Source organism: Bacillus rossius, chromosome 17 (assembly GCF_032445375.1).
Source record: "Bacillus rossius redtenbacheri isolate Brsri chromosome 17, Brsri_v3, whole genome shotgun sequence".
NCBI lineage: Eukaryota > Metazoa > Arthropoda > Insecta > Phasmatodea > Bacillidae > Bacillus > Bacillus rossius.
The window spans coordinates 22,835,741-22,854,925 of record NC_086344.1 but is presented as its reverse complement, the minus strand read 5'-3'; the positions used below and the strand labels follow the sequence as shown (position 1 = coordinate 22,854,925).

Sequence of the window (19,185 nt, the reverse complement as noted above, 5' to 3'; positions counted from 1 at the left end):
CCATGACAACCAGTATTTTTGTCGTACGTTAATAATTAATTTCAATTACGCTTAAAGGAACTACATAAATATAAATAGAACTATATAGAATTAATATTAATTTATTTTCAAAAAAGGCAAAGATAGTGTTTAAAAATATTGTTTTGTTTTATATGTCAGATTAGGGAAATTAAATTTTAAACGAAACAAATTTTTTTACGATCAGTAAAATAAACAAAAGAATTCTGGTTGCGCTCCTATTTATAATATAAATTCCAAACTTACTGCACATAAGAAAATCGATTAGGAAATATAGTTCTCAGTCACAGTTTTGAGTTGCAAGGCCCAACGAATACAGCAGTTGATAAACATTGTTTTTTGTTTGTGCGAAATTACGTTTCCCTCTATCATTAAATTCCTCCCCCCCCTTTTTAATTTTATTATTCAGGCTAAATATGTATTTTTAATTTTTAATAGAAACATGGCTTTAGCTCGTTAAACAATAACCCGGAAATGTAGAAACAAATCAGATCACAGACCCTCAGGATATCTACGTTTCACTATCTGCATGTAGCATGTATAGTGCACGAACACAAAATAAAAGAGACTAACCAATAAGATTTGATGTACCTTCTATGGTCACTAAGCCCAGTCCCCAACCCGTTAATATCTGTCCCTCTGGCGGCACACACCCTCGTATCGCGTCCGCGCAGGGCCTTTGGATGACGGTATGGAGGGCCCAGTGAATGCCTTCCCTCCCTGTAAGAATAAATATATAATTTAAATATGGTAAAAAAAACTCCAAAAATAGAAGTGCACTGTAAGGATGTCTGTGTCCCCTTCAGGGCATTATAGTAAATCATCACTCAATATAGTCCAAGCAATTGAAAAAAATTCCGTTGGACTCTTAACAACCAATAATTATTCATAACATAAATAATCCCATAAAACGTAGAACCTGTTAAATTAATGTTCAATGCCATTTAATTAAAAAGGGAATGGTGTAAGACTCTTAAATCTGTAAGGGCGGTATTCCAAGACGTTTCAGTAAGGTAGCGAATATGCACTGCCTTGTTGGGCAACTGCCGTACCCTAACTCTCGGTTCATATTCCAAAACGTGTCCTAACTGAACCCCTGTAAGGTATCAGATCGGCAGCCGTTTTAATAAACGAGGACTTGTGCGAGGCTATAAACAGTTGTACTTCGTGGAATCCATCGTAATTTTAACTTATTTTTTAAAACTATGGAATTATAATGTGAAATAAAATATTTAATTTTGGTTGTACAAGAATAAACGATGAATTTTTGGTTAATTTATGTTTGCTGTTTTTTTTTTTAAGATATTAGGAGGGAGGGGGGAAATGTAATCGTAAAAGTTCCATTAAAGTTCATTAAAAAGTACAAAAAATATATATACAGTTATGGATCAAATCAGCAACAGATAGGACACCAAAAATCAGTGCCCTAAAAATAAGGGACTGGCCGTGTCCTATCGTGCACTTGGAATATGGTTAGGGTACAGGTATTGCATATTCAACACCTAAACCCTTATTTTTGTGTCTTGGAATACGGCCCTTAAATACAGCTTCTCACACATCATAAAGGTGAAGTGAACATGAAACATTGACTGCTGCCTTGGGATCAAAATTAATGCAATTTTTCAAAGTGAATTTCCGATTTAAAAAGCCCATAGAGATTGTGATACACTCTTGTGTTAACTCAAAAGATTTGTTTCATTAATACTCAGCGGTTGTCTGGAAAGCAGGGGTGTGAATAATATGTGTATTGTTTCCGACATTTTATTGGCACAAAACCTAACACATTATTTTATCTCTAGTGTCGCTATAAGCAATCATGTGTTGCAATAGCATTTCCTTTAGTAACTGTTAGGTGACATTCTATAATAAATAATATTTTAATAACATTTGCTGCTTTACATTAAAAGTAAACATATTATTTACTTGAAATTATTGGTTACTGGTGTTTATGTTAGAAATTGACCAACAAATTATTTTCAATTATTACTTAAAATTAAGTTTATTTTAAACCGAACTTGTTACAATTTTTTAATATAGGTAGGTACTGATGTCTACTGCTATCCGAGATGATAGTGGGCATTCCAAGGGCGCCAACTAGTAAGTGGAGAGTAGACCTGTGCACTAGTTCACAGGGTTGTTGATAACTCTTGTAGACTCATGGCGTAACGTCGCCATGTAGCCATTAGCAGTAGAGCACTGTAGACCGACAGAGATACCTCAGGATGTTAGGTGCTCAAGAACACTACTAAAACAGATGAAATGAAAATAGTACGGATACTCTGGTAAAACTGATTTATTCACATGTCATACACTTGTAGACCATTGTCTGCTGATGTGGCTTGTTTTTTGAGATACAAGCTATCGCTCTTTGTCACACATGTTGGTAAGGGTTACAACATGGGCAATGCTTCCATTTTGTGGTTGTGTCCTGCATAGATGCGAAGGAGAACATGGTAAGGGCCATTTACTGGTGTTTGCTGCAAGCATTGACTAATGTTGATCACTCCTTACGAATACACAGTTATTTAGCTGAACTCTAAGGCACGTTCTACAATTACGTGGGAACTGAGACGAATCCCATAATCTGAGACAGGTCTCTCGGATTTAAGCTTCTACAATGGCACACAGACGGAGATGAATCCGTTTATGTTTCTCCGTGCAACCAATAGAAGCCGAGCATTTGGTTGTGGTGGTAGCTGTGATTATTTATGTCCTAAATGCGTTAACATTTGAAGGGTGCAGGGGAAAAACCAACAGGGTCCATAAAACTAAATTGTGCAGGAGAGAGAAAAGAAAGTTTGAAACGTTATAAGTGATATAATGTAGTGTCCATGTTTGTATCAATTATTTAAAAAATTAGTTTAGACCTCGTTGTGTTCCCCTTGAAAATACAGTAACATTCTGTTTTTATTTTATTGCACAATTAATTATTTACTGAAACAGTGACTAGACTCTGTTGGTTATTCCCCTGGATTTTGTAATAGGCTCAATATATTTCTGGAAATATTGTTTATTATTGAATGTTTTATTAGACTATTAAGTCTGAAAACAACAAGAAACAATCTACAGAGTATATACCTTCGTTAAATTATTTGAGGTCAATGGTTTCTTTTTATGTTCAACTAACATTAAACAATATAAGATATAAAATTCTGATAGCAAAAAAATATATGCTTTTCTATTTAATTGTGTGACAGTATCTTTCCACAGATATCTTTATAATATTGAAATTATCAGCACACATCTAGATATCACTATCCTCATCAGGGATGTCATTATCATGGCTGTGCTGATGAATAGCAAGAAGTTGTCTGTAGTATTCCTTGGATCCCTCATCTTCACAGAACTTTGACAGGATTTCCAGGTCTCGACACTTCTCATTGGGCAGAGGAATAGGTGCAAGGTAGAGCTGGGCAGGTTCTTGAAGATTTGACAGTGTGGATTTTTTCTGCCGCTTCTTCAATTGATCCTTTACAAGTGCAGAGAAGAACACTCCATTGTACATTTCTCTGTGATCTACGGTTTTTGGATCTGATTGAACGAATCTTAGCTGTTTAACTGGCCTTATAGCAAAATGAAGCTTCTTCTTGTACAATTTTGAAGAAAGAAATCCACCCCAGGCTTTGAACATTGGTTGGCCACATGATACAACAACAAACGGATTCGGCTTGGCTCTGGCCCCTTCGATAACTTCTCTCCAGGCATTAGGAGTTTCAGCCTTTGCATGCTTAGGGATTAAACCCATATTTTTATCAGGTTCCATGAAAGAATGGCCACGCACCGGGTATGTAACAGTAACCATCTCAAAACGCCTTAATTCTGTAGTTACATAGTGCAGGAACTGAATGATATTATGATTTTTGTTTTGTCCTGCACATGAGTCGGCGAAGATATGAAGCTTTTGAATGCCAGTGTCCAGATAGGTTTAGAAAAAATGATACAGCATTGAGCAAACATCATCTGACCCCTTTTTTGCCACTGTCTGGTCATAGGTATACATGATTGAGGAGCCACTTGATAAAACATGTACATTGAAGATGTAAAACGCAAGCTGTCTTCTAAAGTACACCTCACTTGAGGTTATGTTTGGCGTAGGAAGATTTGCCCCGAAATCAATAGCAATGGCCTCAACAGTTGGAGACTGCATAGCTTCCTTTTTGGCACTTCTTTTCTTTTTGTAGAACCAGTCAGCTTTCTTGAGGTGAAGTGTTCTCTCATCTTCTAGCCTCCTATGATCCTCCTGCAAGTTCACTAGATCCTCATTACTTGTAGCACTGGCAATTTTTCTAGCGGTATCGGTGAGTTTGGCTTTATGTTCATCACACCAACAGCATGTTTCGGTTCGAGGATAGCCGTAAGCAATGTTGAACTCAGACACGAAAATTTTTCGGAATGTTTCATAAGAGATCTCAATATTGAGATGTTTAGTCAAAAATAGCCCAAGAAGTTTTTTGACATTCAATTCCTCTGGAAGATACACTTTTTGAGAGTCTTTTAAGCTGTAGTGTGCTTTACGTCCCTTTAAACTACCAAAAAAACTGCATCACAGCTTCACGGGTCTGTTCAGTGAGCTTATGAGGGCGATTAGCTTGTTTGCCTCGTCCATCAATAGGTGACGTGCCTGTTGCTCTCAAAGATGTTTTGATTGTGTGTAACCGGGAGGGTTTAATTCCAAACAGTGACTGGAACCCTTTAAAGCATACTGGTACTTCAACTGTACAGCCACTCCTTACCACACGAACTTTGTAGCTATAGGAACTATCATTTAACCTAGCATCTTCTACATTCTTCCTTGGTCTTCGCCGTGCCACAGGATGTGTTGAAATAAGGCCTGAGAGATAACTGTTCTGTGCATTAGTACCACCTTCATGTCCAATGTTGATGAATGTTCTTATTAATTCATTTCGTTCAGCCAAAGAAATATTCTGAAAACATTCAAACCGTTTACACTGACAGTCAACTCCAGTTTCAAATGTCGTTGCCCGCAGCTGCTTGGTAACATCTTTGAGGCGACCAAATTTCTTGCGTTTTTTCGTTGTTGTTTCATCACGCGCATGTACATTTTCATCACTCACTTCACTTTCAAGTAATTGAAATTCGTCGTCAATCATTGTTTGCACACAAGTTACTACAGAAATGGAAGAATTATTTCATTCACCATGAAACATTGATTGTAAGAATCTTTTATAACTGGTATAACACAATACAATCTGCATCAATAAACACAAACACACAAACAACATAAGACAATAAAAACCGTCTGGGCCAAAGATAATATAACACACAGCAGTGCAATACCCTACAAGAATAACATAAGTCAGAACTAGGACTGTGTTGGTTAGTCCCCTGTTTCAGATGGACTCTGTTGGTTTTTCCCCTGCACTATAAAAATAAAAGCTGCAATACCTTTGGACTGCATCGTTTTTTCCATTTTATCAACTTGCAATGTTACAATAAAGCATGACAGCACTGCATTACAATCATAACCTCAATTTTAACTTTTTTGGACTCTGTTGGATTTTCCCCTGCACCCTTCATTTGTTTTAAGTACAATAATGTATATTATTATTTGCAGCTTATTTTCATTATATGTGTATATTCTGGCCATGCTATGATATTAAAGCATTATATATACATATTTTTTGATTAGATTAATATTTCGTAACCTCAAAATGCAATATCATTGGTTGCCAATGTGTAACGTTTTCTTGCAGTGTTGACGCCGTAGACACGATAGATCTGTCTCAAGTTTACATGACCCATCTCAGTTTCTGTGCTATTGCAGAACGGGCCCAAAGGTGGTCGAAGCCAGAAATTAATAACTTGCCACGCGGGTGCAAAACAATGTATGTGTCCAAATCATCGGCCCGTATTCCTTACCATCGAATTACGAAGGACTGCATGTTTCGCTGCTTTTGGTTATCCTGTACCAGCAAAGCGGCAAAAAGTCTCAAGACGAGTTAATGGTTTACGTGAGGCCTGGAGTATGATCCAGGTACCCAGGCGGGTTTACGTTTTACGTAGCCGTGATCAGAATTGAAGTTATTGTCCAAGCAACCCTACATCTGTCTACGTCGGGTAGGGCTGGTCACCGGAGCCAGTGGAACGATGTTCGGAGAAAGTTCACTGTGGATGAACTTAAGTCTTTTGCACGAAGAGAGGATGATGGGCCCCCGTCGTGCTATACATGGTCCAACCCCGGCACATGTTCAGACGCTACTACTTCGGTGGGAGACGTGAATCTAGGCCACATTTGCAGAACATACATTAAGGTTTAAATACCAGTAGTGATTTATTTAACTGATTTATCAACAGTTTATTATAAGTAATATTTGGTTGGTGTAGAAAAGGAACACATCTGTGTGTCGATTGTCACGTGGGTAACAATCGATAGTCGACACTTCAGGTCGTACTGCGTTGCACTGGTCGCGTTCCGTCCCTCGCACATAGCACATGGCATGATGGTGCGGAAGATAGAAGATCACGGGTGTCTGGAAGATCACGGGTGTCGTCCATACAAATTGGGAGAACCTACATAGACTTTATCGATTTGATCCATTATCAATAAATCGAGTTTTTTGTAGTAATATCTAATGTTTTTGCTATTAAACGAAAGCCACAGATATCTTCACTAAAGTATAATGATTTCGAATTAAGTGAATCAATAAATAAACTACCGTACTTAGATCGAAGTAGAATGAGCTGACACTATACTAATACTCCATGAAGAGTGAAGTAGGACCAACCAAAAACAGTCACTTTGTAAAAAAACCCACATAAACTCGACTTACTATCAACGTAACCAGTGTGCTTAGGGAACGAAACAGAGGTATATCCATTGTACGGAGGGCTAGGGGTTTAAATTCAACCCCCCCCCCCCCCCAATTCTTCAACAGGTTGTGCCGAAATGGCGGTGTTGTAATTGTTTAAACGCTCCAGGTTGTCAGTAATATTGAAACTTCAGTAAATATATTTTGATTTGAAAGGTATACAGTTCGTTGCCGAAAGTGTTTATCGCCTCAATGCCTTAGTTTTTGTTAATATCACTTGTGCGAACATTGCAATTGTGGAATCTTTTTTGATCGGTGTGCTCGTCCATCAGTGAAATTCTTTTCAAATTTTGACTTTATTTCACAGTTTTTTTTTACTGTAAATTTAAAAAAAAACACATTGCTCTAGACGTTTATACACACATATCTTCTAATGATGGTAGTTGATGTTTAAATTTCTGAATCACCTTTTATTTAAATTTATTGCTATTCACTTTAGAGGAAAAAATTTTGTGTGCTTGTGTTTTAAGGAGAAAAACGTGAAAAAAAAAAGGGGGGGGGGCTGTTTATGGTGATGTGGATTATGATCGAACGACATGATTGGCAAGAGTTCACCAACCGGCATATGGCGTTCATAGATTGGCTTCGATTGCCAATATCTTCGGCGCTACCGCCTTAGCAAGACAGTGTATGTCCATGCAAATGTTTGTAGACGAATACAATAATGTAAACTGCTAGTAATTAACGATGCTGATACTGATATAATTATGATTAATCACTTCTTGGATGCCTCTGCTTCGAGGCCACGTCTGTGGAATTTATTGCGTGCCCGACGTTTCGGCATACCTTGTTTCAGCCATCTCCAAGGGCCATCAACAAATACCAAAAATTAGTACCTTGTTGATCGCGCTTGAAGATGGCGGTAATAAGACATGACGAAACGTTGGGTGCACCTCACCATTTCCTCGGAAGAGGCCTGTAACCTAGAAGCCAAGCAGTAGTTAGTGAGTGTGCATTTGAGATCTTGCGAAATGGGCAGTGCAAGGTGAAGAGTGCTGACTTGTCTCAAATTTCACTGTTTTCGAAAGGAGTACCAATGTGTTACGTACAGGGATGTAACTAAACAAAAAAGGAGGGGGGGGGGGGGGGGGGGGGGGAGGGCGCTAAACCGGCAGTGTAATATTTAATAAAGATATTTACTTAAATATCGTAGTGTTAGAACACAAGGGGGGGGGGGGGGGAGTTGGAAGGCTGATGAACTGAATTATTTGTATTGTAAGATAAATACGTTGATTTTATCAAATAATAATAAAAAAAACAGGTATTTTTCCCGTACTATCGAACTTGTGCTGCATTAAAAATTAAATGACTGAAAATAAAATGCATTTAATTACCGTCTAAGTGGAATGAACATATTTGGAATAGTGGAATTAATGTGTGGTTGCGGGAAAGGTTTTGGTATGGTTGGTTTGAAAAAGAAAAAGGGTCGGAGTGGAGGGGAAGGGGGGTTTCCAAGATGAGTTCTCGTCCCGAGTGGAAACTACATTATCTGTGGAAATGTGCACCAATGGTGCTGTCAAATATATGTGAAAAAATGGAATCCAAGGAAATGATCAACGGGAAATCAAACACGGTCTCTCAAGGGATCCTCCCAGGTGCTTTTATTTCGAACTTGAAGGTCTGCAAGGTCGCCGGTCCGAGAACGGGAGGCGGTTCAGTCGAAGCCGTAGGTCCTGTACACGTCGTCCCAGAAGTCCATGCGCTCCTTGTACATGTCCGCGCGCATGCGCAGCTCCACGTCCAACTGCAGGTAGGCCCTGTCGCCCGGGCGGGCGGGCAGCCACTGGCGGGACTGCCTCAGAGTCGGGTTCCTGGAGAAGAGACAGCGCACCGCGGCGTTCACGTCGGGAGCCAGCGCCGGAAAGAAGTTTTGATTAGAGCACTCCCCCCAACCCCTCAGAGTCGGGTTCCTGAAGAAGAGACAGCGCACCGCGGCGTTTACGTCGGGAGCCAGCGCCGGAAAGAAGTTTTGATTAGAGCACTCCCCCCCCCCCCCCCCAATCCACCATCTTCAGAAGGGAAGCTTAAGATGTACATCAAGTTCTGTCCCTACCCGAACACGACCGAATATTCACCTTCGGCCAATCTCGGGTTTATTTATATATATATTTATATTTCTCTGTTTATTTTAATGTAGCTATGCTAACCTAACTAACCGTCCATTGTGTTTTAAAGTGTTTAAATCTTGCTAACCTAACCGACCACTTTTAATATTTGAATTAATTTTTCCTGCGCAAAAATAAAATAAATCCCGAGGTTGGCCGAAGGTGAATACTCGGGCGTGTTTCAGGCAGGGACAGAACTTGATGGACATCTTAGGCTTCTCTCTTCAGAAAACCTACACAACTCAGTACCAAACGCATGATTTTGTTTTACATCCGTGTGAATTATGCATGCGTGTGTACTAAAAAATCACGTGAGCGAGTTTTACAGTACTCGCCAGAGATGTGTAAACATCTAAACCGGCAAACGAGCACAAAATTCACGCGTTTTCATTGTTGTAAACACACATACGATTGCGAAACTCGGACAGTGAAACTTACCGCAGGATTCCTTCAAAATAAAAGCCGAGCTGAACTAAATTTATGTTTACGACTAAATTTATCGATACTACACCTACAGTAGCATCGATGTGATTTTCCGAGCGAAATTTTAAACTGTACAATGAAACGGCTCCGATAAAAGCGAAAATAATTCTTGAGAAAATACTAAACCCCGCAAATTTCGACACGGAATTTTAATAACATACGGTCCGTTTGGTTCAAAATTCATTAAACAGTCAATACCACAAAGGTACCATTTGTCTTGGTGAACTATGGTTCGTGCCGTCCGACACAGATAGCAGCACCGTTGGTTACACATTTCCGTTCCATTCACGAAATTACCCCCACCAAAATGCCGTATTCCGAGAGCTAAGATGTTACGCATAAAAAATAATAATTTCAAAGCAGTCATGAGGACTGCCGACAGAAGTGAAAACGTTTTCGCAATTTTTACGAAAAATTATTATCACACAACAAATTTGTTTTATCACGTTAGTAAAAAACTCATAAATTACTATAAAATACGCATTGCATAGTATTTGTAGGTATTAAAATAAATAAATAATGCTATTCTTTATTTTTAGGTTATATTGCTACAAAGACTCAGTTTTCTTCGTTATTCAAACTATAAATCTATATGAGAATATTAATATATTTTATACTCACTTTTTACTACACAGTAAACGTACACTTAAGATTTAAAATAAATATTGAACAAAAAACACAATTTGAACACTGTATACACACATTCGATTCACACATGTACATAACTGATGTACAGGGACTGAAAATGCGCACTGGCTGCGCGCGCACCACTGAGTGTGAGTGTGTGTGTGTGTGTTGTGTATATATACACACACACATATACATTCACGTCGCGTGACCAAGTAGATGACTACTTACATCAATTTAATTCTTATCCAAACCTTCCTATAGAAGTTTTCACCAGGGTGTCCACAGTTAGTACTTTCGTACTATATCTAGTACTTTTATAAGTTTTTTTTAGTGGTCTAGTACATTTACGCTCAGATCTAGTACTTTTTTTCTTTAATATAATATAATTACAGTAACCCCAATATGCTTTATTATTAAGCGTAATTATTTTTAAAAACTATGGAATGTATGTGTGTGTGTGTGATGTGATATTTAAGTTGAAGCATTGCAATGTCATAATAACTTCCTAAATTGTTAAAACCATAAAAAAATTAAAATTTAGTACTTTTTTTTTCAAATCTAGTACGTTTTCTCGCCTAAGTTGGTACGAAATATTTTTTTCCTTGTGGAAACCCTGGTTTTCACTTCAAAATAAATAAATTACGTTGCACGGTGCGCATTGGCGAGGAGGGAAACGGAACACGCACCCGGACCAGCCGAAGTCGTACCACATCTGCGAGAAGAGGTCGATGACCCGCACGTCGTCCGCGGTGGGGTGGTAGGGTATGTAGTGCACGTAGAACAGGTAGGCGGCGTCGTCGGCGTGGGCGGGGCCTGGAACACAAACAACCCCACCGCTTAAGTAGAGTAGGTAACAGGCGATTTGCCTAACGGCTATTTGTCTAACGGCTATTCGCCTAACGGCGTTTTGCCTAACGGCTATTTGCCTAACGGCGATTTGCCTAATGGCTATTTGCCTAACGGCGATTTGCCTAACGGCGTTTTGCCTAACTCCTATTTGGCCAACGGCTTTTTGCCTAACGGCGATTTGCCTAACGGCGTTTTGCCTAAACGGCGTTTTGCCTAAAATTAGGCAAAACGCCTTTAGGCAAAACGACACATGCCCCTTATGTACACCGTAAAAAAAAATTGGTTGTCTGTGTAAAGTCGGTTTACGGACCATAGTTTAACGTGACAAAGTCATAACAAAACATTGATGAAATGATTGCATACTTTTATGAATAAAATTGAATCATTTTTATTGAATTATAACTATTTTGTATGGATACAAAGAAGGAGTGAAATCAAATCTGCAATTTAATTGATAAATTTACTTTTATTTGCTCTCATTAATTCAAGTATGTTTATTACTTTAACGAAGAGATTATTTTAACTATAACTTTTATACATGTTTGCTATTTAACTTCTTCAAATCTGTGTTATTCTGTTAAGGATAGGACGATGATAGGAAAAGTAGGAAAACGAATGGGAGTGTTTCAAGTTAAATGTGTCTCGAAAAAGTCAAATCGATGGTTGTTCCAATAGAGTGGAATAGAGATAGATGCGGCGCAAGCGTACAATGAGCGTAACGGGACAAAGTGTAACGGGACAATGTGCTCAACGGGACAATGAGTCATCCTTTTTCGTGCGTGCAGCCGGCGTTCATAGATTCATTAGACGTTGTCACGTAAAAAAAAAGTTTTTTTTTTGTACATCTACGAGGAAAGTCCTTGATAGCTCAGTTGCCAACGACATCACTTGTGAAACTGCAAGGCAGAACTTTGAAACATTTGTCATTTGTAATTTTACAACGTTGGCAACTTGAGTTTCCAAGGATTTTCCTTGTAAATGTACCATTTTTTTTTTAAAAATTGTAATCTGCCGCAGATTACACAAGTCAAACGAAAATTTTAAAACCATCAGTTGATTTAATATGGTAGTGTTTCTGTTATTGATTTCTTGTAGTAATTTCTAATTAATTTTAACGATTATTAAAATCTGAGTTAAAAGGCCTAAATATTAAATAAATAAGCAATCATTCGTAATTTTAGTAATTATTTATAAAAAAAATCAGATTTCTATATAATCTGCACTACAGCAGAAGTAATATTTTTTAAAAGTTTTTTAAATATTGGATTTGCATAAATTGAGAATATTTTGACAAACCTGTATCTAGTAAAAACAAATACTGTACCTATCTCAAAAACAGAGCAAAGTGTTTTAAAAATCGTAATTGGTAAAGAAAGTCACGTGAACGAATAGCATTTTTATGAAAAATTATCTTATCACCTTTATTCTGCTTTTTCTAAAATGTGCTAACTTGTCTTGAAACGGCATTAAATAGTAGCTTTTTAAAAAGATTTATTGTGTTTAAGAAGCAATTTATGCCAGAACTTTAGAGACAGATTTTTCTAAAGGTCTTAAACTTTTGATGGGATCTGTACAAACAGGTTTGATCCTAACGTTTCAACCGACTAACTTCGGTTGTAGATTCATCACGAAGAGACAAAAAAAAAATGCTGAAAACATAAGCACGACTAGCGATCTAAAGTGCTTCCAAGGTTGGTACACACCTGTGATGTTGAAGCTCAACAACTGGTTTAATGCAAATAACATAGAAAAGTATTTTAATAAGAAACACTGAACGTCTGTATAATGTTTAGTTCAACAACCACACGCAAAAATTGTCACTGTTGTAGAACGATCCATATAAAATTAATTGATGGCAACAACATGTCAGAAAAAAAGAGTATGAAATCTTTTTACGATAGCATCTTTTTTCCCCCATTGGTTATAGGGATTTTAAAAATAAACATTATTCAGACGCTAAGTGTTCAATCTTAAATACTTTTAAAAATATTTGAAATAAAAAAAAGAGTTTTATCTGCAACTTGAAAATCGTTTACCAGCTTTGGGAAGTACCTACTCCAAACTTTAAGTTGTGTTTTTTAAAACTTATTTTTGTTGAAGAGCTTGGAGCCGAAATTTTTCGGTTGAATTTAGATTCATCCAGCTGTATGTAAATACAGACATCATTTTTACATTTCTTTTGTGCAATTTAAAAAAGACAATTTATGTAATTTGTTTTACGATTTCGGAAATGGGTTATTCTGATGTGTTTCTGGTTAATGTGTGCTATACGAGTATATTATAATGCAGTCACAATTAATGAATATATTTTCTTACCGTAAAGCCATTTTATTGTAGCTTTGGAATGGAAGATTTTAGCAAAACATGACCTAGTATTTATATTTTAAAGTTAAGTATCCTCGAATCTGAATTGTGTATGGATTCTAGGTTACGAACTGAAATATTGCAATTTTTAAGTTCAATCGTAGCCATGTATCTGGTTTTTCAAGAAGTACATAACTAATTTCATCATGAATAAAAATGTTACATTAAATAATAAGTAATCGAGCTGTCTCACCCATCCCCGACCTTAAAGCGGGGGGTCCGGGGGTCCTCCCCCGGAAAAAATTGAATTTATAGGTGCAAAATGGGGCTATTTTTGAAGTTTTCCTGGTAGAAATATAAAATGCACTTGGCCAGCAAAAAAGTTTTCCAAGTAATGGGCAGCCTGTTAACCACTCATTTTTCGAATATAAACAATTAAAATGTCTAACAAAAGATTTTCCTGTTGTTTTTATGTCTAAATCAGGAGTCGGTCTACCCACTGCCAAACACTTTATTTTATCTTCAAAAGAAAAATAATTAAAATCAGAACTCAATACATTGCAAACAACGCAGTGGCTGTGTTCTCGGCTGGGGCCGGGTTGAGAGTCTTGCTCCATCCCGGATAGCATACGCTGCGGAACTCACAGCTTACCTTGTTGGCACATGGACGGCAGTCGCAGATGAAGTTTACATTCTCACTGGCTGTACATCTTAAGGTGGGTCTACACTGTATAACAAAACAAGTTATAAAATGTTATATTACAAAGTTATACAACATGTTACAAAATGAAAATAATGAAAATTATATTACAAGTTATACAACAAAGTTATATAACTTGTTATGAAAACGTGAAGAAAAATGTTATAATAACAAAACAAGTTATAAAATGTTATATCACAAAGTTATACAACATGTTACAAAATGAAAAGAATGAAAATTATATTACAAGTTATACAACAAAGTTATATAACTTGTTATGAAAACATGAAGAAAAATGTTATATAACACCATGTTTTATAGCAAAATAAGTGTTATAAAACAAGTTATATGTTTCCCATGCAGTGTCGGTAAAGATCAAAGGAAGTTAAATAACTTGTTTTATAACATGTTGGCCGTTTGTCCACACTGGTATGCATGTTTAAAAACATGTAACATGTTATGAAACAAGTTGTATTACTTGTTATATAACTTATTATTTAACTTGTTATGTAACATGTTATAAAACAAGTTTTGTAACTTGTTATATAACATGTTACAAATATAACATGTTTTTGTTATATAGTGTAGACCCACCTTTAGGCTTCCCGCAACAATGAACTGAAGGAAAATAACGGCTTCACTCAAGTTGGCATGGCCTTGTGGCAGGGGCACCTACCGTACAGGCTGTAGTTTCCCTGCTGGATCCTCAGCGTGCCGTCGTAGGTGAACAGGTAGATGTAGAGCGGCGCCCTGATGTGGCCGAGGTAGAAGTTGGCACTCCTGTGGGCCGGGTGCACCACGAAGTTGTCCGACCTCAGCTGCGGCAAGGATGCGCGACGGCGAGGTCACGAGGACGCAACGGTTGCTACTTTTTTTTTTTTAATAATTAAAGAATAAATACTTGAAACTATACTAGTAATCAGATTTTTAAAATGCAAGAATAATTAAACTTTATTGCCGAAATTGTTGTTGTAATAAGCAATGAAAACCACATTATCTTTTCACTTCACTTTATAAACAGTCGACGAAACAGTTCACGTGTACCTAGATGACTTGTAATTAATTTTAAAAACTGGCGTTTAGCTATAAAGTTTAAGTATAATTATGAAAAAGATTTCATATGAATAAATTGTAATCAAATATCTAACATAACCTCTTATTACTGCACTCGCCGACATATGCTACTTTTTTAAATAATAAAAGAATAAATACTTGAAATTATACTAGTAATCAGATTCATTTTCTTACGTACATTTGACGTAGAAATTATTTCATATTACACATTTATAAACAAAGTTTTAAGTTTTCACTTCTGTCGGTGTGGCGCAAGCGTACAATTAGCGTAACGGGACACAGCGTAACGGGACACTTTTTCGTGCGTACAACCGGTGTTCATCGATTTATTAGACGTTGTTACGTCAAAAAAAAGAAGGATGTGTAACATCTAACCTCGGTAACGAGCAAATTCATGTGTTATCACGTCGCAAATAAAAATATAACACGAAACTCGGACACGAAATTCAACGTAGAATTATTTAAAATGATGCCGCTAGAATTCGCTTCCCGAGCAGCTTCGTCGACTATAAAAATCATTCCATTCGCAGAGCGATATTTTAAACCATGTAATGAAAACAGCCCCGATAAAAGAAGGAAAAAAATATACCCCTTGAAAAAACTACTAAACCCCGGCCTTGGACCTGATTTTTGACAAAGAATTTGATCAAAATACTGATTCATATGGTTAAAATTCACTTGAACCGTTAATACTAGGTTTGTTTGACTCGAGGTCTCTCGTGCTCCTCGGGAGTTGAAAGAGTTGCGAGCAAGTTGACCTGAGGGAAAAAAGATTCGGTAACTTTTAATACACGAAGAAAACGCTATATGTTGTAAAACAATGATGGCGGAAAATATAGCAGACATCGTGAGAAATTTGCTTGGAAATGAAGATTCATCTGAAGATGAAGCTAGACTACAAATTATGAGAGAGCTTGATGAAGATAAAAAATATAAATATTTCCTTTTGACTTTAAACCGCCTGTGGTATGCATAAGCTAACCTGTACTAGGAAACGATTGAAAATCTTGTGATTGTTAAATAAAGAACGCCAAATAAGTTATATTGAAATGTTTTTCCGCTTCAATGTCATCTATTAAAATATTACCGTCATCACCAAATGTAGCTTGATAACATATTGACTCCATCGTCGAAGTCGCGCCAAAACAACCAGCAGACGACTTGCCCTCGCAACTCTTCCTCGAGAGGAGGAGCATCGAGAGCATGACCTGAGTGACCTGAGAGCAACTTGCCCCCGCGAGTAAAACGACCATCCGCCATGCTGCTTCAAGGAAAAGGGCGCCCCGAGAGTTGACAGGTCAAAAAGAGACCTCGAGTCAAACAAACCTACTGTAAAGTTTTCCATTGTCTTTGTGAACTTCGGTTCGCGCCATCAGCCATTCCGTTACTCGACTTCCGTCGCATTCGCGAAAATTACTCCCACCAATCGCCGTCTGCCGAGAGCTAAGGTGTCACACAATCAAAATGTAATTGATGCCAAAAGCAATGCCAATCTTACATCGGTCAACTCCTGGAGTGTTTCGTAACTGACGTCTTTGTCACCGAAGTAGAACTTCTTTATCTTCGCCGCCAGCCTCTTGGATTCCGGCGAGCCTTTGGTCAGGTTCAAGTACGCCGGTATGAACTGCTCAAAGTCGCTGTTGAAGTCCGCGTAAGATTCTGCCGTGTAATCTGAAACAGCATACATATATCGATTACCAGTACAGTAGTGTCTCCATTAACCGAGTTTCCTTATTATTATTCGAGCCAATATAAAGCAGCGTTACCACCAAAAGGCTGTTGAAAAATTTTGCTCGAGGACCTAGAAAATGATCCAACCTTTCTAGAAAGCTCAAAGAAAATTATCCAAAAAAAAAGATGCCATCTACTGGTTTGATGAATACAGCTGTATCCGAACACATAGGGATGCGTCAATAGCACACAATAACCACACATACCTTAGCAAATGCTGCCACATTGGCAAGGACGCATCTCTAAGGGATGGATCGTATCCGAATACTTTTACTGACTAGCAGCAACTGTGATAGTTGGTCGTATTAATGTGTACGTAGCCATTTCGAGTCGTGATTAACAACAAATAATTAAAAATAATAATTGTAGCGGTATGTAATGGTATAAATGCTAGCGATAAAAAATGTTATGAATCTAAAAATATTAAAAATACTTATAATTAGAGAAATATTCACGGATTCATTTCACGACAGCCTGAAATTAATATAGTTATACCTCAGTGCTGCCTCTACTATTGGCTCACAACTCACCTGGATGACTCTGGGCCATTGAGAAACACTCGACCGAAGCACAGGCCGCTACATTGGGACACCTTCACAAGATAGCAGCCAATGAGAGGGTGACATTTGACCGAGTGTACGTAGAACTATAAAGTTCATCCTAGAGGTAATTGAACCCGCGAATTTTTCCGGTCCCTATACTTATAATAAACATTAAATACCCCCGCAAGTTTAAGTTCGCCTTTCGGTAATTTTTATCTGCCTCTATTTGAGTTATCACTTATACTTATAACGTTTTAAACTAATCTTATGCCAAAAATCCGAATTAATATAATACACACACAAAATAAAACACGATTCCGAAGCTAATAGCTGTAGGGACGCATCAGTGGATACGAGTATCGCATCCCTAGAAATATCGAGTCCCTTGTGAGAATTCGGGAGCAACGCAGAGACAGCTGCGTACACTACGATGCGCTTTTATTGGTCCATTAGCTAAGAGATCCATTAGGCTAGTATTAGGATGCAGCTATGGGAAAGTTGGAAAAATCTTCACCCAGGAAAATGTTACAACTCCGCCATCCGAAAGCCATGGCGATTTTCATATTATAACCGTACTTATAACCATATTGTGCTTATCCGAATTCGCCACGGCCCACATTATCTCGGTTAATCGTGACACCTCTTTAAACTAATTACTTTTTTTAGCACGTAGGTACTAAAACTTATTAACTACGCACATAATCCAGCGCATTTGTTTTAAAATTCTGAAATGATTATACATGCTGTGAATTGCAGATGAAAAATGGTTACAATTATTATTAGTAAGAACAAACTTTATTCAAGAGAACATAAATTTAGTTTATTTTTGGCAAATATGAATAAGGGGGAAAAAGTATTGAATACACTTGATTAGCTGTCCATTGGTAACTGACACAAAACAAAGAAGGATGAGGTGGTTAAAGTAAAATGAACAATACCTACTAAGTTAGACTATGTTACGTACTTGTAAGGGCCTTAAAGAGGTGCATCCCGAATCAGGTCATAATTGCATAATTACATTAAACACTGTTAAATTTTTTAAATCTTTCAGCAGCTTCTCTTAAACAAAATTCAAAATGTTTACATCGCATACGTTTTTACACAATTAGCTGCCATCTTTTACAGTTTTGACAATTTTGAGAGTACAAATAAGGATAATCAAACAAATTACAAAATGAAATTTTTTGTTGCTCGAACGTTACTTGATACTTCCATATGGTTTGAATTTCACCTAGAAAAAAAGTTTTTGTTTTTTACTTGGTTGTCGGAAAAAAACCTCACAAATTTGAGAATTTTAAAAGTACGAGTACTATTGGATAAATTTGTCTGTAAAGAATTCAAATCATGTCGTGAAGTAATCTGTGACACTACCTTTAAGTGTAATAAGTTACAGTTCCATAATACGTTTAATTTATATTATTATTTCTTATAAATGTGTATGCTAATTATGCTCAAATTGCAATACTTTATTTCTATTTAAAGTTTACAAAACTAAACAATGTTTAACGTAATTATAAATTAATGACCAGAAACGAAACTCACCGCCTTAAAATCAAGAGGTCAAGAATCTTTTGAGGCCCTGTACCACAGTCAAATATTTGTCTCCAACTACGTTGAAAACAGAGTTAAAGCAGTAGTATTGGTCGAAAAATGGCTCCCAATTTTCTCCCATCAATAAATTTAGACAGATAACCTCAAAAGGTTTTAAATCATGCCACACTATCAAAGTTTATTTTTGGTCTGAGATATCTCAAATTTTTAAATTTTAATCTTGTTTTGAAATAAAATAACGCATCACAGTGCTGGATGGAATTTTTGAACTTGTTAATTTATAAACTTTTCAAATACCTATGAGTAGTATGTAAATGGGCATACTAGATCAGGCCTCAGGCGGTGGATTGAGATTGTCGGTCCGCCAT

At 37.1% G+C, this 19,185-nt stretch overlaps 1 protein-coding gene across 3 annotated transcripts in view; it reads right to left on the bottom strand.

Annotated features, from left to right (window-relative positions):
- Positions 1–8,426: 8,426 nt before the first annotated feature.
- The window catches only part of LOC134540544 (esterase E4-like), a 761,050-nt gene continuing 750,291 nt past the window's right edge, over positions 8,427–19,185 (bottom strand). For all 3 annotated transcript variants that reach the window (XM_063383349.1, XM_063383350.1, XM_063383351.1), the window contains 4 exons: positions 16,492–16,664; positions 14,596–14,737; positions 10,753–10,879; positions 8,427–8,659 (listed from right to left, as the gene is read on the bottom strand). In XM_063383349.1, coding sequence (XP_063239419.1) covers positions 8,503–8,659; positions 10,753–10,879; positions 14,596–14,737; positions 16,492–16,664 — 599 coding nt within the window. In that variant the 3' untranslated portion in view covers positions 8,427–8,502. The remainder of the gene's footprint in view (positions 8,660–10,752; positions 10,880–14,595; positions 14,738–16,491; positions 16,665–19,185) is intronic.